Here is a 22745-nt window from a genome sequence, read left to right on the forward strand (position 1 = left end):
CAAATATAGAGAATTCACACTTCCTGATTTCAAAACTTACTACAAAGCTACAATAATCAAAACAGTATGGCACTGAAATAAAGACACATAGACCAATGGAATAGAATACAGAGCCCAGAAAGAATAGAGCACCTCTCACATATATGGTATAAGGAGTTTCAACAAGACCACTCAATGGGGAAAGTTAAGTCTTGTCAGTAAATGGTGCTGAGAAAACTGGATATGCTGCAAAAAAGTGAAGTTGAACTCTTACCTAACACCATACTTAAAAATTAACTCAAAATGGATCAAGATCTTAATATAAGACCTAAAACTATAAAATGCTTTAGGAACATAAGGCAAAGCTTCACAACATTGGATTTGGCAATGATTTCTTGATACGACATTAAAGCCACAGGTAACAAAAGAAAAAAATAGACAAACTGGACTCCATGAAAATTTGACAATTTAAAAAATCAAGATACTAACAGCATAGTAAAAAGACAACCCATAGAATAGGAGAAAATATTTGCAAATTATATAATGTGGCACGGGATTAATATCCAGAATATATAGAGAACTAAAACTCAGTAACAACAACAAAAAAAATCAACCAACCCAATTCAAAAATGGACTAAAGACTTGAATAGAAATTTCTCCAAAGAAGATATACAAATGGCCAATAAACGCATGAAAAGATGCTCAACATCACTAATCATTAGGGAAATGCAAATCAAAACTACAATAAGATACCTCCTCACACCCATTAGGATGGTTACTACAATCAACAAAAACAACAACAAAAAAACAAAACAGAAAATACGTGTAAGTGTTGGCAACGATGTGGAGAAACAGGAACCCTTGTTTACTCTTGGTTGGAATGTAAAATGGTGCAGCTGCTGTGAGAAATAGTATGGCAGTCCTCAAAAAATTAAAAATAGAACGACCATATGATCCAGAAAATCCATTTCTGGGTGTATACTCAAAAGAATTGAAAGCAGGATCTTGAGACATGTTTATAGAAGCATTATTCACAATAGCGAAAACCTAGAAGCAACCTAAGTGTCCATCGACAGAAAAATGGATAAGCAAAATGTGGTGTAGGTATTTATGCAATAAAAATATTATTCGGCCTTAAAAAAGAAATTCTGACATTTGCTACAACATGGATGAACCTTGAGGATATTATGCTAAGTGAAATAAAACCAGTCACAAAAAGACAAATACTACCATGTTTCCCCGAAAATAAGACCTAGCCAAACAATCAGCTCTAGTGCGTCTTTTGGAACAAAACACGGGTCTTAAATTAATTTTTGCTCCAAAAGACACATTAGAGTTGATTGTCCGGCTAGGTCTTATTTTCGGGGAAACATGGTATACGATTCCTCTTATATAGGTAACTGGAGTAGTCAAAATCATAGAGACAGAAAGTAGAATGATGGTTTCCAGGAGCTGGGGGGTGGTGGGGGAGGCAGAATGGAGAGTTATTGTTTAATGGAAACAGAGTTCCAGCTGGGGAAGATGAAAGAGTTCTAGAGATGGTTGGTGTAAATGTACTTAAACAAGAATGTGAATGTACTAACACCACTTCATTGCACACTTAAAAATGGTTACAATGGTAAATTTTATGTCACATACCTTTTACTACAATAAAATTTGGGGGGGAAGAAAGAGAATGAAGAGAGAGATAATGGAGGAAACATAGAGTGGAAAAGACGGAGTGAGACCAGAGTGAAGGAGAGAGAGAGAAGGAAAGAAAAAGAGAGAAAGACACACCGAAGTGGAGAAGGAAGAAGGGCGTTTAGGGAAAGAAGAGGAGAGAGGTAGAAACAGAGAGAGAAAGGCAGAGATGAACAGAGGATGTAGGGAGAAAGAGAAAATGACAGGCACTGAGACACAGAGAAAGAGGCAGAGAGAAAAGTAGAGGGAGAGGAAAGAGATGAAAGACACAAAAAAGAACTTAGAAAAAACCAAAGGCAGAGGGGAGGCTGTTCTTGGGGGAGAGAGGGGCACGTACTACTGAACGAGGATTTTCACCAGGTTGATGTGGCCGCAGGTGGCCGCGGCGTGCAGGGGCGTCCACAGCTCGTTGTCCTTAGCATTCACATTCGCACCATGGGAAAGGAGCAGCTTGACGATTTCCTCAAAGTTGTCGATGCAACACTGCGGGGGCGACACAGGCAGGGTGAGCTCCAGGCAAGGACCCAAGCTCTGGTGGGGGCACACCAAGTTCACTTGGAGAGACCACAAGGAAGACAGTGGAGCCAAACTGCCTGAATTTGAACCCAGATCCAGTATGTATATGCTGTGTGATCTTGGGCAAGTCTCTTAACCTTTCTGAGCCTGCTTCCTGGTGAGTACGTTAATAATATACAGGATAAAAACATAAAGACAATATTTTTTTATAAAATCAGCTATAAAATGTTTTGAAAGTTAGTGGAATGAGACAAATTTTTGAATGAGGTTTTAAAACCATTTTTTTTTTAAATTCCAGAAACAAAATTGTATGGAGAACTCTAACTTAGATAACCGATAGATTCAAGCAGGGGTTGAAGCAGGGGAAGGGGGAAAGCTGGGGGGATTAGGAGGGTTCCCCTTCCTAGCAGTGGCCTCCAAGGTGTGGCCCTAGATCAATCATAGTTTGAAACCCTTAACTTAGGAATTTCTGATTCAGGAGCTCAGTTCTTGGGGAAGTGCCAAGTAACCAAACCTCCCCCTAGAGAACCCAACTCTGAATGAGGGCTCTGGGGGTCCCCAGACAGTCCTTGCAAGAACACAGCCATGTTTGTGCTTCTGCCTGTCCACACGTGGGTCAGCCCCAGGGAGAGGGAAGAGTCAGGAGCCTGTAGCCCCTCAAAGAGACACATGACTCTGACAGCCACGGGAGCCCCTAACCCCAGGGACAGAGAGTGAAAGATCCCCAGCGGACAGAGAGGCCTCAGGCCGGGGAGGGGAGGCGAGGACAGAGGAGGAAACCACTTTACAGAGTACAGGATGGAGAAGTCAGCAGGGGACTGTGCTCAGCACAGCCTGTCCAGCGAAGGGTTCAGCCCTCAGTGCAGTGGGAGATGTGGCAGAGTTATACGCAGAGCGGCAGCACCACCAGCCGTGCTTAAAAAAAACAAAAACCCTCCCCTTGTTGCAGGTGAAGAACAGATTGCATGTGCACGCTTCTTTGGGGAGAAGAGGGATGATGGTGAGGATCTGTGTTGAAATCACCCAGTTAAGAGATGGTGGCGGCCTAGCCTACAGAAATGCCCGTAGGCAGGGGGACAAGTGACTAAATGGCAGCAGAAGGAGGGGGGGCCTCTGTGGGAGCCCGTAGCCTCCTGTGGGTGTGGGGATGGGGATGGGAATGGGGCAGCACCACCATCCCCCGCGGAGCCAGGGCTCAGCGCCAGAGGACGTGTGGGAAAGGAGAAGTCATTTACACATGCGGTGCCAGAGACCCAGGTTCTCTTTTTGCGCCGGCCAGTCTGGGGTTGGCTGGGTCTGACGGCATCTCTCCGGACAGGCAGGGCCCAGGTGATGACGTGGGGCGGGGCGGGGCGGGGCGGGGCGCTGCCTCAGGTCGGGGTGAGAACGTGCAGTGGCGCGGCGCGGCCGGCAGAGGGCGCCAGAGGCGGCGGAGCAAAGCGAGGAGCCTCAGGCGGTCACCCGGACACGGGTCAGGAGGGTCCCGGTCTATAGGAGGAGGAGTCAGGGGGGCCGGAGGGGCCATAAACCCCCACCCACAGGGGCTGCAGAAAACACGAGGATGGTGGGGAGGGTCTCAGGTTGATGGGGAAGAGGATTGTGCACTTAGAATTGCAGTCTGGGGACAGGAAGGCTCAGGGGCTGGAGCAGCCTGCACCTAGGAGACAGGGTCTGAGCAAAGGCTGGGCTGGGGTCTGGGTGCAGGGGCGCAATGCGGGGGCGGGAGTGGGGGGCACGGGATGGCGTGGGCAGGCCTCCCCTCCTATGTTCCCCCAGGTGGAAACCGGCACCTGGCAGTTGGATGACTCCTCCGCCTCCTCACTTCCCACGTCCCATGTATCACCGGACGTGAATCCCATCTCCTAAATCGCTGCTCCAATCCCACTGCCTTGGTGGAGGCTTCGTCACCTCTCCCGCCTCCCTGCCGCTCCCCTTCCACACACCCTCTTTAATGCACACGTGCTGCTCTCAGTTTACAAACCTCGGAAGGCTCCCTGTTGCCAGGAGAAGCAGATGCACGCTCCTTCGCAGGCACGGGAAGCTCTTCTCGACGTGCTCCCTTGTTGTGTTGGAGCTTGCGTGATTACAATGACAACAATAAAGACAGCCCCGCAACAGCGGTGATAATAACACGCCACATGGTCACTAACAATAGCCAGTGCTTTTTGAGGAGTTACCAGGGCCACGCCCCTCGCCCCTCGCTAACCCTGGGCGGTGCTTTGCCTCATTTAACACTTAGAGGGCTCTGTAACTGCTGTGGCTGGTGGTTACCATACTGGACAGTGCAGATGTACAGAACATTCCATCATCATAGGCACTTCTACTACACAGTGCTAGCCCTGAGCCTCAGTTTCCTAAGCTGTAAAATGGGGATAATACTATTTCCAAAGGTTGTTGTGAGAATCAATCCACACTTCATATAAGTGAAGTAAGTGGCTTTGTAGAGAAATGAACATGTGACACATTTTAATAATAATGCTATCTAATAGTTATCCAGCATTAAGTGATGTGTGTAGGGTTTTTATGTGAATTCATTTAATCCTCGTAACAACTCAGTGAGACAGGTACTTGTTTTCCTCTTTTACAGATGGGGAAAGTGAGGCACAGAGAGCTTAAGTAACTTGCCCAAGACACATAGCTAGAATCTGTGGACACCTGAAGCCTTATGGGACAGGAGGAGAGGCAGAACGGACACACAGGAAGCCACCTGGATGATGCTGCAGGGTGGGGACTTGTCCTGGGGGCTTAGCGGTCGGGCAGTGATCTCCGTCCATCCCTTCCTGCCCTCATAGGGTGATGGAGAGTCTCTCACCAGCCCAGGGTTCCAGCAGCCTGGCCTCCTGTCTGCCAGGCTGCATTTACGTCCACCCGCTCAGCAGCTTGGGTGAGGGCACAGGGAGTCTTCAGTGCATTCATTCATTAAGTCAGTATGCACATATTGAGCACCACTGTATGCCAGCATGGAGAAAGATGCTGGGATAGACCAAAGAACAAGAGACATGGGCTCTGCCCTTGCGCAGCTCAGAGTCTGGGTAGCAGGGACCAACCTCAAATGATCACGTTAATGGCTAAAACGACAAACAAAGGGGGTGCCCCGGAGAAAAGGACAGGTACATAACAGCACAGCTCTCAGGCTCTTGTTGTCCACTGGGGATAACCAGTGCACGTGGGAAGTGTGGTGTAGAGCAGCACAGTGTGTGCAAGGAACCAAAAAGCCATGTGGCTGCAGCTCAGATTGCTACGAAGCATGAAGACTCATTAGGGACTAGGCCTCGTGGAGCCTTGTGGGAAGACACCAGAACACTCCGAGTACCACCAGTAGATTTTTGGCTTGAGCATTCCTGTGGCCACTGCATGGAGAATGAATCATGGCAGGGCCAACTCAATGTTGGGGACCAGTTAGGAGACTGATACAGTGTCCAGGCAAGAGATGACAGCCAGCAGCCCTTCCCCGGCCAAGGGGGTTAAACCCATTGCACTTCCTTAGAAAGGATGTATGTTGTTCATGGCTATAGTTCATGACTCCAACCTTAAGCAGGTCACATAACTCCTCTGTCAATCACCTTTGTCACCAAGGTAGATGGATGCCTTGGTGGGCGTGAACAAATGTGTTTCTGAAACGGTCAAGCCCCAAACAAACTCGCTTTGTTTGTCAACTCCTTTGCTGGACCGTGAGGATTCAGTAGACAAAGGCTCCCCATCCACGGAAACTGTGTGTGCATCACACGTGTGTGCACAGTGGCTCTGGGATGTGTTTGTAACAGACACACACATCCCCAAAGCAGACGAGATCCTTCCAGATGGGGCAGCTAGAGCTTCCCTTCCCTCCCTCCTGCCTGAGGGTTCCGGGCAAGAAAAAGCCGGGAGATGGGGCACGGATCCAGGCGGGGAGCCCAGCCTTACCTGGTGCAGAGCTGTGAGTCCATCTTCATTGCACAAGTCAGGGCTGACCTTGTTCTTCAGGAAGTAGCGTACTGCAACAGAGGGGAGAGGAGTGAGCACCCCGTCACACACCAGGTGTGCAGGTATTCGGGGGCCCACGTAAGACCCACTCTCCCCAGGCCCTGACACAAACGGTCTTGTTTGTTTATACTTTTGGGGGCATTATGAACGGAAATTAGCCCCCATCACCAAGGCTAAAACCCTTCCATGGCTCCCCACTACTCCAGGAACAATGTCCAAAACACTTACCATGGGTTTATCCCTACCTGCAGGCCTCCATCTGGCACAATTCCAGGGGGCACCATTCACAATATGGTCCATAAGACTGGCACCCCTGGAGCAGTGTGGCACACAACTTGCTCAACTGTACACGGTGCTCCTACCTACCTACCTCTGCAGTGTCATTTCGTAAAGTCCAAACACCTTCCATAATGGTCTTGTGTCAGCTAGAGTCACCATACTTCCTCTGGCCTCTGAGCTTTTTGCATAGCCTGTTCCCATTGCCTGGACAATTCAATCATCCATCCATCCATCCATCCATCCACCTTCATCCATCTCTAACACACACACACACACACACACACACACACACACACACACACCTGCCTCACTCCTCATCCTTTAGGTCTCAATGCAAACTACCCAGATAAGGGTACCACACCCCTGTTATGTGCCCATTACTCCTATGCCTCTCATTTATAGCCTTATCACAATTACAATTACATAACTATTTGGGTAAACACAGGCTTTGGGTCTGTCTGCTATGGGACACTAAGCCCCAAGAAGGCAGGGCAGTGTCCTGACACTTACCGCTCTTTGCCTAGGGCCTGGCACACAGTAACTCCTCAACAACCCTTCCAGGACTGGCACCTAATCAGCAGCTCCTTAGCTCAGACCCAGGACACAGCCTCTCCATCGCCCTCTGGTGCTGACCCCATATGGCTCGTGTCTGTGATAAGCAGCACTGCTCGTGGGTCCTTCCTGCAGAGCGGTGGATGACCAGATAGCTGGTCCCGGCCTGAGGGCCATGAGAGGAGATATACAGCAAGGCCACTGATCATCAAGACCCAGCCTGTCCACAGGCCAGTGGGGGTGTCCTACTGTGGGGATGGCCTTGGGAGAGTAGAAGTGGCCTTTATGTCCCTGTCCAGGATGGGATTCTGGAAGGTTCTGCTCACATGAGGCAAGGGTTCAAATCCCATGGGGGTGGGTGGTGGACCAAGCTTCCTATCCAGGAGATATTCTTTGAAGAAGAAATTAAGCATCAGCTGCCAAATGCAGCGTTTTATGCTCAATAATTATAGGGGTGTTCTCCATGCAGTGTGGGAGCCCAAAACATGTAATTACCCTAAGGGCGGGCAGTTATTTTCAGTCCAAGAGGTGGGACAAGTCACCCCCATCTCTAAGGAGCCTTTATTATTCATGAGCGAAGGTCCCCTCAGCAGTTCTACTTGGGCTCCAGCTGGGAGCCTGGTTCTGGACACAGCTCACTGGAGCAAAGACCCCACCATCCAATGCACGACCAGGCTCTCCTGCCTCTGGGGTTCAGCGAGACAAATGATGCTTCTAGCAACAGTGTCTTCTTACTGAGTCCTTTTTATGCACCCAGGTCAATGCAGAACCACTTTCTTTCATGGCTTTATGTCTGTAATTATCCCCTTATGGAGAAGAGGAGACAGGCTCAGGAAAGTGCAGCTCACAGTCACACATGGTTAAGAGGAGGAAACCCTCTGATTTCAAAGCCCAGGCTGATGAGCACAGGCCTGCTCTCCTTTGCCCCTGAGGTCAGAAAGAGGCACCGGCACTGCGGGAGCCCAGCTGAGGGACCAGACCTGGTGTGAAGAGGAGGGTGACCAGAGAATGGACCGTAGTGACCTCTGTAAGCATCAGAGGCCCTCGGGTCCCAGGCCAAGCCTCTTCTTGCAAACATGTAGCCCTGGGGAGCGGGGGAGGCGGGACACAGTCAGATCTTTCAGGGCGTTATTAAATGTAAATTTTCCTCCTCTCACTCCCTGCTTAGAACCCTCTCGGGGCTCCACATTTTGAATAAAGTTCAAAATCCTTCTGTGGCCTTCACTGGGGTCAGCAAACGATGGCCCATAGGCCAAATCTGGCAGGCAGCCTATTTCTGTAAATAAAGTTTTATTGGAACACATCTGCACTCATTCATTTCCGTATCACTTATGACAGCTGTCACTCCACAACAGCAGAGTTGAGTAGTTACAGTAGCGACAGAATGGCCCAAACAGCCTAAAATATTTACTATCGGGCTCTTTACAGAAAAGGTTTGCAGACCCTTGTCTTCCAGATCCTGCACGGTGTGGTCCCACCCTCAGGGCTACCATCTTGCACAATTCCAGGGGAATTATATAATCATCATCTATGTGAATGGCTTGCTCAGGAGTTGTGCAGTACACAGCCTGCTCAGCCGTACCTGCTCAGTAGTCCTGTTTCCCGGCCTCCCCAGGCTTATCTCTTGCTCTCTGAGCACCTTACACAATACAGGAAGCTAGTTTGGCAAGGTCTAAGGGCTCCACTGAAGCTTATGGGACACGAAGAGGGGGCATGCTCCCCCCTCCAGCTAGGAGCATCCACCACTTTCCTCGTTGTCCACACTCAGGTCTGCTCCCTGCCCCCAAAGCCTCAACTCCCAGAGTTGGCCATCAGTTTGTCAGAGTGACTCATCTGTTCTCGTGCATTTATTCAGCTGTGGCTTCAAGCAAGTTATGCTTCTTCTCTGTGCCTCAGTGTCCTCATCTGTAAAATGGGATCACAACAGCACCTCCTTTGTGGGGTTGCTATGGAGGATGAATTAAAACAACCGCTGAGAGCTACTACTATCATTTCTTTTAGAAATAAAAATAAAAAACAACCACTGAGCTCCTGCCTGGCCCTGCCCTGTGCTGGGTGCTGGGGATATAAACATCAACATCTTGCATTTCTCAAGAGCTCTCGACCTGGTCGTACAAGACAGAGGCCGTCTCTCTCCAGGGGGCTCTGAGCATCTGCTCATTCAAGGACCACAGCGAAGCCACCGTCGATATCTCCACCACCCCTCATACAGGCAAGACCCCACAGTAATAGCAAAGAGGTGCCTCCCGCCTTCCTCTTGTGTATTCCCGCTCCTGACGCCAACACCCTTGCTCTGCCCACACCTCCCTGGCAATCTGGCTGGAATCTGGGCCAAGCAGGGCCATCTGCTCCCCTCCATCTCCAGCTGTGGCAAGTGAGGCTGAACCGGCCCATCTCGGCAGGAAGCCGGTGGCAGCTGCCCTGGCGGGGAGAAATCACTGCTGACAAGCTTGTGTTTTCTTTGCCATCTGACCCGCTCTGCCCCACAGAGTAGAGCTGCCTGACCTCGAGCTGGTCAGTAACATACAACCACAGGTGTGGTTCCTGCTCCTGCTTTGGGGGAACAGGGAAAGCAAAACAGAGGTATCTGCCCACCAGACGTGGACCTTGGAATATCAATGTCTGCCAGGGGCGCCCTGGAGCTGAGCTGCTGCCACCTGGCCTTGTGATTTGCACAGTCATGTTTGTGGGGTACCCATTCACCAAACCCTCCTCCCTTTCCATCTCACTTCCTTTCCCACCCAGCGCCCAGCAATGTGACCTCATCTTCCCACTGCCTCCAAGATGCAAGTCTTTGCCCCTCCCCACCCCCACTCATCCCATCTTCCCACCATCCTCCCCAGTCACTCACTGATTCAGTTATATGGCTTCTTTCATTTCCAAAACTAAAACAAAACAAAAACTCAGCTACTCAAGGCCTTTACACACACACTTTATTCCCACTCTTAAGCCAGCACTCTTCTCTTCATCCTTCAGTTCCAGGCAAAATGTCACCTCCTCTAAGAGGCCTTCCCTGATCACCCCAATCTCAATCTGGTTGCCTGACTTAGTCTCTCCCACAGTACCCTGCATTCCTGCATTTTTGCTTTGCAGCAGTACCTATCCCAATTATAATTAGAAGGTGATTAGTTAGTACATAAGAATTATGTAGTTATTTGTTTAGTTTCCGGGGCTCCATGAGGACAGGGACATGTCCATCTCATTGGCTGGTGTCCCCAGTGCCCACTGGGAAGCCTGGCTCATAGCAGGGACTCAATATATTGTAGCAACAGCACCTGTGTGAATAAACAAAGGAAGGACTAGAGGAAGGGAAGACTGGTCCCAGGCCCACAGGGCTGCTTGTTCCTGGGTCCATGGGACAGTGGGGACATGTTCTCCTCCTGGGGACATGTGCATAGTCCCGTGGACACAGGGCACCATAAGGAATGTGACTCGAGGACTGAAGTGCAACCCGTGTGAATTTTGTATGAAGAAACAAAGCAGCAATAACCCTCTCTCCGAGCCTCCACTGTCCATGCAACCCGACCTGGCAGCTGCCCGCAGGAGTCCCTCAGCCCCACTCTCAGGCCAGGGCACTCTCATCATCCTCCCGCTCAGGAGTCCAGTCCTCACTCCCCCTGCCCTGTGCCCTTGGTGTTCTTTCTACAGCACAGCACTAACTGAGTGTCAGGCATGGTGTTAAACACTTTACAGCCATTAAATCAATTAGTCCTTCTCATCCAGTTATGAGGGTTAACAACCTGCTATGATTAATTAACTGGCTGTTATTATTGCCCCAATTTACAGATGAGAAAACTGAGGCTCAGGCTTGAACACGTGAATGACTTTGCCCACGGGCAAGTGGCTGAGAATGGCAAAGCTGGGATTTTACCTCAGACCTGGCTGCCTCTGAAGACGGACCACTTGACCACTTGGCTAAAATTGTACCAAACAAGAGCCCAGGAAAGGGAACGTGGGCAGCAAAGAAAAGCGCAGGATGGGATGCAGATGTTTGTGTGAAGAGAGCTACAGAGATGGCCAAAAGCTAAGAGAAAGGGCAAGAGCATTGCCGCTAGTTCAGTGTTCTAGAACATCACAGGATAAGAGAGCCAACAATCGCTAACGATCACTGCAGCCACCTTGTTCGTGCAGTTTGCAGATGGGGAGGGACACTGAGGTCAACACTCAGCCTGAGTCCTGTGGCCAATGGGTGGCAGCTCTGCGGCTGACTCCAGAGCCTGAGCTCCAGGGCGTCCTCTGTTTGTCTTCCTGCTACATCTCCACTCTTGGCAGACCACATCCTATCTGATCCCAAGAACTCGGGTGACCTGCCTCCAGCTACCGCACCCCACCCACCGACCTGCACCTCCTCCATGGAGATTCCTAACCACACAGATCCCATTTCCTCCCCTTCCTCAGGTCCCAGCCCAGAGTTTCATGGGGTCCAGCACCTGCAGCCTGGTCAAACCAGCTCTCTCCCCCACCTGAGGGTGCTGTCAGGATTATAGGGGGCCCACCTGCCTCTTGGACAATGCCGGAAGGGACAGCACTCTCAGAAAGCAGCCCCTTTACTCTCAAGTCAAGGTTATCCTGAGTCCTCAGGGCACTGCACTTCCAAAATCACCCCACTGAGCAATTTCAAATTTTCCACCCACCACTGCTCCTCCCTGGAGCAGAAATAGCCAGAAATAGCTGCTTCCTGGGAAGCCTAGCAGCCTGGGGCTGGGGGCGGGGACTAAGTCAAGTCTAATGGTGGCTTCTGCAGGGACTGGTACAGCCTGTCCCACTGCCAGGCAGTTTCACCCCAGAATCCTGGGCAATGACCTCCCCCCCGTCCCCCGGTGGAGAGTGGGCAAGGAGGTCCTGGGCTTCCCTCAAAGTCACATCCCCAGGCCAGGAAGCCAAGCCTTGTCCTTCCCCAGGGTGCCTCTCTCCAGGGCCCATTTGAGAAAAAGGTCAGACACTGACAAGTGTGGGCAGAGATATGGGGACCTTGGAACCCTCATGCACTGCTGGTGGGAATGTAAAATGGTGCAGCTGCTTTGGAAAACCTTTTGGTGGTACCTCAAAAAGTAAAGAGAGTTACCATATGACCCACTCCTAGGTATATACCCAAGAAGAATGAACACGTATGTCCACCCAAAAACTTGTACGCAAATGTTCACAGCAACATTATTTATAATAGCCCAAAGTGGAAACAACCCAATGTGTCCCAATGGATGAATCAGATGTGTTATAGCCCTACAGTGGAATATCATTCAGCCATAAAAAGGAATGAAGTACCTGCTACAACATAAATGAACCTTGAAAACATTATGTTAAATGAAAGAAGCCAGACATGAAAGGCCAGATATTCTATGATTCCATTTACATGAAATATCCAGAATAGATAAACCCATAAAGATAGAAAGTAGATTAGTGGTTGCAGGGGAGTAAGAGGAGGGGAATGGGAGAGACTGTTAATGGGTACAGGGTTTCCTTTTGGGGTGACGACAATGTTCCGGAATTACATAGTGGAATGGTTGTAAAATCTTGTGAATACATTAAAGATCACAAATTACACACTTTAAAAGGGTGATGAATTTTATGATATGTGAATTATATCTCAGTTTAAAAAGAAGAGGAAGGCGCTCCAAGGTGAGCTTTGAGCTTCCTGCTGGGACATGTTCCTCTGCCAGCCTGGGGTTTCTGTGAGGTCAGGACAGCATTTGTCCCATTCATTACCGTACCCATGGTGCCTGGGACAGTGCTCGGTACACAGTAGGTGCTCAGTCATTACTTAATGGAAGGGGAGGGAAGAAGGAAGGCCACTGGCCCTTGGCCTCTTCTGGGCCCTACATGCTCTGGCCTCCATCCGCCTCTCCTGGCATCAGCCCTCGTAACCACCCTGGACCTTTCAGGACCACACATGTGCCATCCTCTCCCTTGTATCCCCAAGTCTTCTTGGGTGCTATTCCCTCTGCCTGCCCTTCTCTGCCTTCACTTTACCTGGTTAATTCTTACTTAGCCTCCAGTTCTCAGCTTCAATGTCAGTTCCTCTAGGAACCCTCTCCCAACACACACAAGCAGGGCCAAGCCCCTTTATGCACTTTCTGTTCCCTCCCCAGGAACACGCAACACTCTAATGTAGATGAGTGTGGATTTGGCTGTGCCTTTACCAGCCTATACGTTCTGGAAGGAACCATGAACTTGAAAGCTACTGTGACACAGCTCAGGCTCCTGGTCAGTACCTGATGACAGCAGGAGCAAATACCGAGCCTGCCTGGCCTCCATCCAAGCCTGGGAACAGAATGCAGCATCCTCTCTTGGGTCGTTCCGTGCTTTGCCCTCTGGACAACAATGCTCCCAGACTGGGCCACAGACTTTTCCATCTCAGAGGGAATCTTTATCCCTTGGTTTGTACAAAGAGGCCAGTTTTTAAAATCTTTTTTCTTAGCCTCTCTGATACCCTCAGGACCACAAGGATAAGATGGCTAAGGGTACAGCAGGCATCTAGCTATAATCTCCTTTCCAGAACCTCCATGCCCAGGACATGGAGCGGTGCTGAACAGGAGGTGTTCACAGAAACTCACATCAGTTCACCCAGAGGCCTCTGCACATGTGTAACTTATCTCTAGTATTAGGTGTGTACAGGAAACGTGAACGCAGACCCTTTAGCTCTATGCGGGCAAATCTTGTCCGTCTTCTTAGTTGGGGTATCCAGCACTTATAGGTAGAGCTCAACAAACATTTGTTGAAAGAATGAACAAATAAATTTTTATTTTTTTTTCTAAGAAAACAAAACTAGAGATACCAGGGAAATCTAACAAAATATGTACAAAATCTATATGAGAAACACTACAAAACTGATGGATGACATCAAAGAAAAATTAAATAAATAGAGGGATATTCCATGTTCATGGATAGGAAGACTTACTAGTATCAAGATATCGGTTCTTCCCAACTTGAGCTATAGACTCCATGCAATCTCAATCAAAATCTCAGCAAGTCACTTTATGAATGTGGGCAAGCTTATTCTAAGGTTTCTATGGAGAGGCAAAAGACCCAGAATAGCCGACACAATATGGAAGGAGGAGAACAAAATTGGAGGACTGATGCTACCCGACTTCAAGGCTTACTATAAAGCTACAGTAATGAAGACAGTGTATTACTGGTGAAAAAATAAACAAATCGATCAATGGAACAGAATGGAGAGCCCAGAAATAAACATGTTGCATTCATACATAGATATACTCAACTCTCATGCATTGCTGGTAGGAATGCAAAATGGTACAGCCACTATCAGTGGTTTCCTACAAAACTAAACATACTCTTATCGTACGATCCAGCAACTGCACTCCTTGGTATTTATCCAAAAGAGTTGAAAACTATGTCCACACAAAAACTCACACATGGATGTTTAGAGCAGCTTTATTCATAATCACCAAAACTTGTAAGTAACCAAGATTTCCTTCAGTAGGTAGATAGATAAACCGTGGCAGGCCCAGACAGTGGACCATTATTCAGTGCTAAAAAGAAAGAAATGAGCTATCAAGCCACGAAAAGACCTGGAAGAAACTTAAATGCAGGTTATTACTAAGTGACAGAAGGCAATGTGAAAAGGCTACATCATGTGTGATTCCAACTATGCGATATTCTGGAAAAGACAAAACTATGGAGACAGTAAAAGGATCAGTGGTTGCCAGGAGTTGGGGTGAAGGGAGCAATAAATTGGCTGAGCTCCGAGGAGTTTTAGGGCACTGAAAATACTCTGTATGACTGATACCATAATGATGGCTACGTGCCATTATACATTTATCCAAGCCCATAGAATGTACACCACCAAGTGTGGACCTTTAATGGAAACTATGGACTTCGGGCGATTATGATGTGTCTCTGTAGATTCATCCATGGTTAACAAACGTCCCATTCTAGTGGGGGTTGTTGATAACAGGGAGGTTGTACATATGTGGAGCCAGGGGTATACAGGCAATCTCTGTACCGTCCCTCAATTTTGCTGTAAACAGACAGTTGCTCTAAAAAAAAAAAAAAAAAAAAAGCCTAAATAAATAAACAAACAGACAAACAAAAGAAACCAGGAAACCTTATGTACAAAGTAAGCTGCAGTTAATCTTCTAGAAAAATGCATAGTCTTTCTGAAACGCAGGGGTACAGGAGGAATCACATCCTAATGTGAAAGCGGACATTCATGTACTAGATTTCCTCCAAGGGAGGGAGAACTGCATTTAATGCATCTAATGTGGAGAAAATGTGGGTCTGCAAGGTTTCTCCACCAAAGCTGCAAAGACTGTGCCTGTGGACACTTCCCTTTCACTTCCCTCGCTCCTGCGCCTCCCTTCTCCTTCTGTCCTGCTCTCCAATCCTCCCCATAGATATCTTGCCTCTCCCCCTCCCACCTTTCCACAGTGCTTTCTCTCAGGGGTTTACAGCAAGGGTACTGCTGGTCCAGAAACATGACCCTAGAACATCCCCATTCTTTTCATGAACACACAGGATCTCAGCTGTGCCAGGCTCCTGTTGTTCAACAATTCTGCTTCCAGAATTCTTCCAGTACTTCCCCCTGCAACTTCCAGTGGACCCAGGAACCTGATCTCCCTTCAGTCCTGCAGAGGTTGGCTGCCCAGGAACTCTCCAAGGTATCTCTCTTACCCCAATTCCCTCTCTCCCCCAATGCCTGAACTCCTCTTCTTCAATTCCTGTTGCTCCCCAACCCCAACTCTCTCACCTCACTTCTCTTTCCACTGATCTCTCCTCCATTTTTTTAAATAGCCCAATTATTTCATATCTCCCGGCAAGCAACAGATAAAAATATTCCCAGCCCTCCAGGTAGGAGCGGCACACACACAAACACTGAAATTCCTCACAGCCTAATATCTGATACATCATAATATCTAACAGTGATTGAGAATTTTCCAAGCATGAGGCACTATGCCACGACGTTACATGTCTCATCCCAGTTAATCCCCACAATAACCCTATGTCTTAGCTGCTATTATCAACGAATTCAGCAGAGAACATGTATGATTTACTCAAGCTCACTTAGCTAATTAGTGTTGAGACTCAATGTTAGTCTGGTCGATTTCAGGCACAACGGGTGTTTCAGGCACAACTCGTAACAAGAGATCCTCACTCCAACATAACCAAGAATAAAATCCATCCCTATCAATATTTAGGCAGAGAAAACAAGTTGCCTATGGGGGAGTTAATTCCTCCAGCTCCCACCTGCCCACTCTGAACCTTCTGTCTGGTTTCCCTGGTCCCACTCTGCTGTTTCATAACCACTCTAACCCCCACCACCAAAGCCTGTCTGCCCGGCTCTCAATTTACTCCTAACGATGCTGTGTCTCGCTTCTCTCCCTCAGCACTGTGCTACACCAGACAGGGGCAAAGCCCACTCTGGGTTCTGCTTCTCCAGCTGGGGAAGTTAAACGAGATTTTTGAGGATTTTAAAGGTAACCACCCACGAAATTGAAACCGGGATTTACATCTTCCATATCAATGGAAAAGATAAAAGCAAATAAATGTAGTATTCATTAAAGTCACAAAATGAAAAAAAAAATTACAGAAACATAAATGCAGCAAAACATGAAACAAGATGACCAAAAAACCCAAACCTCTATTATTAATAATAAATAAAATCATTTCTCCTCCGATATAAAGCAGTACAGATCTGGTTGTTGAAAAGAAAAAAATAAAATCAACTGTGTGCTGCTTACAAGCGATACATCCCAACAAAATAAGAGAGAGACTAAAAATAAAGCAATGCTGAAATGGAAAACAGTCAACATGCAAACACAGAGAAAGCAGGGGTGGTAACATTGCTATGCTGTAGAATGGAATCCGGGGCAAAAAGAGGAGGGAGGTAATCAACTTTGGGTTAAAAAGATGCTTCAAAATGGAAACATAAACAGAAAGCAGACCTGTGGTTACTTGGGACTAGTGGTGGGTTGGGGAGAATGAAGTCATTATCAGATAAGACACCTTATGACTTGCATAATCAGTTACGCAAAAGTCGGGAAAACCAAAATTGGTCAGTACGTAAGTCAAAACCACCATTTTCCAAGGAATCTTTAGCATATACACTCCCTAAAGAAAATATCAGAGGGAGGGGCAAAGATTTCTAGGCAAGGGTGTTCACAGCGCTGGGGTTTATATACATTGTTTATAATCGAGAAATCCTGGAAGCAACCCAAATGTCTAAACAATTGGGCCCCAATTAGGTAAATTTGGGAACATCCGGCAGATGGTACCTTTGAGGGATTTTTAATGACATGGGGAAAAATGCTTGCTGTCTAACATCAAATGGAAAAACAAGATCCAAACTATACATCCAATGTCATCTGAATTGGAAAGGAAAAATGCATTACACACATGCACACACTTCTCATTGGAAAAAAGTTAAGATAGGAACTGTAGTTATCAGTGATGTTTATTTTAAGGTTGCCAGAATTTTCCAAACATTTAAAAATATGCATGTATAATACTATCTTTATAATCAGAATTTTGCAATATCACTAAAAAAAACCCCCCAAACCCTCCACAGAATGATAGCCAAGGGGTAAGAACCATATTTGTGCTACCAGTTTCTAGGGCAGAAATGAGGTCTCCAGCTGGCTAATTCCCCTGAAGGAAGGGCTGAAGCTGGGATTCGTGTGTTGAGTAGGAAGTTAAATAACAACAGTAATAACTCCTTTGTTTGTGTGGTCCAGGCTTTGGCAAACTATAGTCCAATGGCCAAATCTTGCAATTTTGAACTGCTCCCAAGAATGGTTGCTATATTTTTTTAGTGATTGGGGATGGGGGACTCAAAGAAGAAGAATATTTTAAGACACCTGAAAGTGATGTGAAAGTCAACATATCAGCGTCCATAAATGCACGTTAGTTGGAACACACGCTCATTTGTTCTTGGATGGCCTATGGCTGCTTTCTCTGTCGTAACAGAGGCTGTGTGGCCCACACAGCTCACAGTGTTTCTTATCTGGCCCTTTACAGAAACAGTTTGCTGATTCCTCATGCAGCGCTTTGTGGATAACAAAGTATGTTGAAAACCACAGCCATTTCACTCTCACAATAAAAGTCTAATGGTCCCAGGTAGGACAGGAAGAAATACACGAATGTCCAAGGTGGACCACGAGGTCACAGCCAGGAAGGGGGCAGGCAGATCGGGCCCAATTTCTTTACTTGCCAAGGAATGAAGGAGGCACAAAACCCTGCCCCCCAGAGCTTGCTGTCGCTCACCTTTCTCCCCACCGTCTCATGGCACTCGCCCCCTCCCCCCAACTCAGTCACTTCTCCCCTCCAAAAGCAGCCATATTTCCTGTCAAGAGCGTGACCTTCTGCAACCTGTACGGTGGAGGCTGCAGCTGCAAACAGGATGGTATTTTTATCTGGACCCTGTTTCCTGTTTGTCGGCTTGGGGGTTTTATTTGCTGGTATCTGGTTTTGTCATTTCTGATACACACTCAGGTCCCTTGTCACATCAAAACAGAGCCATCTATCTCCTAATATGGTATGCAGCCTGCCACCAGGCCACTTGCTCCAGCACCCCCCCTTCACACTCTCCCCTTCTGCTGCACCTTCTCCTGTGATGTCAGATACCCACTTTCTGCCTGCTCAGGAGCAGAAACCAGGGCTGCTGGTGGGCAGAGAGGAAACGGGAGCATTTCGACCGCACGAAATGGAAAAATCCACTCTTATCAGAGAGGAGCTGGCTGGGCCAGGAGGGGAGCAAGTCGCAGGCTTTGCAGAGCTTCTGGAACCCACTGTTCTTAGCAAGGCCTGGCTGGGGGAGACCAGGGCAGCTGCTGGGGACAGAGTTCAGTGTGGGACTTGGGAGTCCTTGTTTAGAATGCCCTCAGCCCTAGGACCTGGGGATCAGTTGCTCTCAGTGAAAGACGAGAGTGGGCTGCCTTCAGCCCTCCTGTCCCAGGACTCAGCCAGCGAGGGAACAGAGAGCAGACACGTCAGCCTCCACCCAGCTGGTGAGAGCAAGGTGGTGAGAGCCCTGGCTGTGTGCCTATGCCTATGCAGAAACTGTGGCGTTTAATCCTCACCAGCTCCGGCAGGAGCAAGGCAGCCCCTCTGATGGCTCCTACTTTACAAATGGGGGCTACTGAGACACAGCGAGTTTCATTAACTTGCCCCAAACCACTCTGTGAAGAAACTGCAGTAGCCCCACACTTGAATTCCATGCTTGCTTGCCCACGACCATTTCAATGCATGTCTCAGAGCTAAACCTGTTCAATCGCCAGGTGTTAGAGCAGAGGATCCACAGCCCAGAGCCTTCCTGTTTCCGGTTCCGCTAGCACGCCTAACCAGGCTCAGAGCCAGGGGAATGAAAGGGCTACTCTGATTTAAAATCGCTCCCACCCTGGAAGAAGGCCACCGACACGTGCCATTAGGGGACAGGCAATCTACCTACGTACGCACTGCACCTGACATGAAAACACAGGTGTGGCGGCTAAGAATTCAGCTCCACCATTTCCCAGTGATCTGCTCTCAGGTACATTATCTCCTCTACCTGAGCCTCAGTTTTCCTCATCTGTAAAATAGGATTTACAGCATCATAAGGTTGTCTGAGAGGAAGATTACAAAAAGCCTCCACCCTCCCACAGTCAAATTTCCGTTAACCAGGGAAATTCTTCACTGAAGCCTACTGCTGACTAAGGGTTTCTATTTCTACCCACAGTGCTGAAAACATGTCACTTATCTCCTGGCTCTCTTTCTTGTTCCAGGAGCAGAGCCAAGACTTCCCTACAGCCACGGATGGGACTGGGTCTTAAGGTACCCTCCTGAGCTAACGGTATCCCTGATCTGGCTAGAGAGAGGTGGGGGAGGAGACTGCAACCCCCTGTCCCCAGCAGCCACCTACAGTTATCTAAATCACAGATCTGAATGCCCTGCTCTCCTGCTCAGAAGCCTCTCACGGTTCCCACTGCCTTCACACTCCATGAGCCAGCCCAGTGGTTCTTCCAGTGTGGTCCAGCAGTAGCAGCAGTGGCAGCACCTGGGAACTCGTCAGAAATGCACGTCCTGTGACTACTGTGGACCTACTGAATCAGGAACTCTCGGGGGAGAGGCCAGCAATCTAGGGTTTAACAAGAGCCCTCCGAGGGACTGATAACTCCAATCTCCTCTCACCATGTCTTCCTGTGTCTCCTGAAACACCCAACTTCTCTCCCTCTTTTCCCATCCTCCACAAATTATTCACAGGACACCAACCCTGGGCCAGGTGTGGGCATGCAGTAGTGCACCAGACAGACACCTGCTCTGCCCTCCTTGGGCTTGTAATCTGCCCTCCCCTCGGTCTGAAATATTCTTCTCTGCTTGTCAGCAACCAAATCCCAGCCCAGCCCTCAGGGCAGTGCACAAGACATTCACTAAACATGAGTTGAACATTAAAGGAACGAATGAATACAAGACCGAATGCACCACCGCAGTTAAGTCTCCCTGGACCCTGAATAAGTGCCCTCAGCAGGCAGCATGTACCTCAACCAGAGCGCCTGTCACCCTTCACAGTGGCCTTGAAGGTGCCTCGAGCCATACAGGGCTGTGTAGCACTCAAAATGTGCATAATCCAGCTTGAGATGTGCAGTGAATATAAAATGCACCCTGGACTTGGAAGATTTAGCACCAAAACAAAAGATATGGAAAATGTCACAATAATTTGTTGTGCTGATTACATGTCGCAAGGATACACTGGGTTAAAGGAAATATATAAATTAATTTGACCTGTTTCTTTTCTACTTTAATATGGCTACTAGAAAATGTTAAATTAAGTATGTGGCTCACATTATTTTTCTATTGACCAGCGCTGAGCTTAGGCTGTAAATATTTAGTCACATGACTGTAGGCACAGCTGTGGCTTTGTGAGGTCATTTCTGTCCGTCTGTCTCCTTCCTTCCTTTCTTCCTTTCCTTCCTTCTTTTCTTTCCTTTCCCTCTTCCTTCCTTCCTTCTTCCCTCCTGGATCTCTTCCCCCCTCCTCTCTCTGTCCCACAAACATTTATTGCATATCAGTTCTTGTACCCTCACATGAGGCTTGGCACAACGTAGGTCCAACACTGTTTGCCAAATGAATAAACCCACACTCAGTATGCAGACTGACCCAGAGTGACCCTGAGGGAGTTCCCCTCCCATTTAATCCCCATACCGGCTTGTGTAGGTATAGTTTTCCCATTTCATTTCAAAAGGAACCAAATTTCAAAGATGTCCTTATGTAACTCGGGGCTGGGGTCAGTTTTCCTCTTGCATACAGAGCTCAGGTGCACACAGGTCCCGGCCAGGACTCCCTGTGCAGGACACTTTGTTCTCAAAGCTCCAGGGGGCTGGCTAGAGGTGGATCTGAGCTTGGAGCTAAAGCTCTCCAGGAAGGGGAGGGCACCAGGCTGAGCCATGCGCTGCCCCTCCCTGTCCCCCATGGGCCTGAGGTGACGAGGCTGCACGTGGATCAGCGAGACCCAGGCTTCCAAGCCTGCTTTGGGGCCTAGGGGACAGTCACTGTGAGTACGACAGGCTGTGTCCCAGAATCTCAGACTCAGCCGCCCCTGACTGCATCCCTCCGCACCCCCAACCCTCCAGTCTGAGAGGCTGAAAGACACTGGGGTGACTCATAATATCTCAAACGAGCTGCCCCTTGGAGCTGGGAAGGCAGCAAAAAGCTGGCATGGTTCGTGATCCTTCCCAACTCGGGGCCCACTCTTAGCTAACATGAGGTTGTGGCCCCTCCCCATGGTCCATCAGCCAACAGTAACATCTCTCATCCCTTCCACTGGTTTTGCATCCTTCCCAACTTAGCACTGGAGCATTAGAGGCTTTCCCTGCCCCAGGGCCCTTGCTTATGCTATTATTTCTGCCCGCAAAACTCTCCTCTAGCCCAGCCTCCTCTATCTTTCTGCATGCCTGGCTCCTTCTCACGGGTCAGGTCTCCTAAGTTCACCTGCTAGGGGAGACCTCCCTAAATATGTCCCAGTCCTGTTGTCCCCTATCAAAGCACCCTGCCTCTTCCTTCATAGCAGGGGATTTCAGTGTGGGGATGGGGGAGCAAGCTGCCACCTTTACCTTAAAGAATCTTATCTTACCCTTTAATATACTCCGTGGGTCATGACATTACTTTTTAGGCACTCGAACCACATACCTCAAATATCCTCATTTATAGGTTGAATGAAAGAAGCCACACACAAGAAGCCGTGCTGTGATTCCACTTGCCTGACATTCTAGAACAAGCAGAACGCACTGGACATTTCACACCAACTTGGGCGACTATAATCAAAAGGCAGATAATGACAAGTGTTGGCGAGGATGTGGAGAAACTGGAACCCTCGTACATTATGAAATGCTTCAGCTGCTGTGGAACGCAGCCTGACAGTTCCTCAAAAAGTTAAACATAGAATGACCAAATAATCCAGCAATTCCACTCCTCGGCATATACAGCAAATAATTGGAAACAGAAATAGGTACAGCCTACGGAGGGAAAGCAGACTGGTGGATGCCAGGGGCTGGAGGGAGGGGAGAATGAGGAGCGACTGGTAATGGGTAAAGGGCTTCCTTTGGGGGTGATAAAAATGTTTTGGACCTAGATAGAGGGGGTGGTTGCACAACATTGTGAATGTACTAAATACCACTGTCTTGTATACTTTTAAAAAGTTAATTTTATGTTATGTGAATTTCATCCCGCCAAAAAAACAGACTAACCTGTAGTGGCTTAAAAACGAAAAAATACTATCAGAATAGTACTTGCCTGGGAGAGGGTGGGGGACTGACTGAGAACGGACGTGACATGAGGGAACTTTCTGGAAT

General features: G+C 48.3%; 1 protein-coding gene across 1 annotated transcript in view; it reads right to left on the minus strand.

Annotated features, from left to right (window-relative positions):
- PPP1R16B (protein phosphatase 1 regulatory subunit 16B) overlaps window positions 1–22745 on the minus strand; it is a 93528-nt gene that overhangs the window by 14951 nt on the left and 55832 nt on the right. Inside the window, exons 3-4 of the mRNA XM_081033684.1 lie at window positions 6079–6149; window positions 1997–2142 (exon numbers count right to left, since the gene is read on the minus strand). Coding sequence (XP_080889810.1) covers window positions 1997–2142; window positions 6079–6149 — 217 coding nt within the window. The remainder of the gene's footprint in view (window positions 1–1996; window positions 2143–6078; window positions 6150–22745) is intronic.

This window comes from Rhinolophus hipposideros (assembly GCF_964194185.1).
Source record: "Rhinolophus hipposideros genome assembly, chromosome: 22".
NCBI classification, from domain to species: Eukaryota; Metazoa; Chordata; class Mammalia; order Chiroptera; family Rhinolophidae; genus Rhinolophus; species Rhinolophus hipposideros.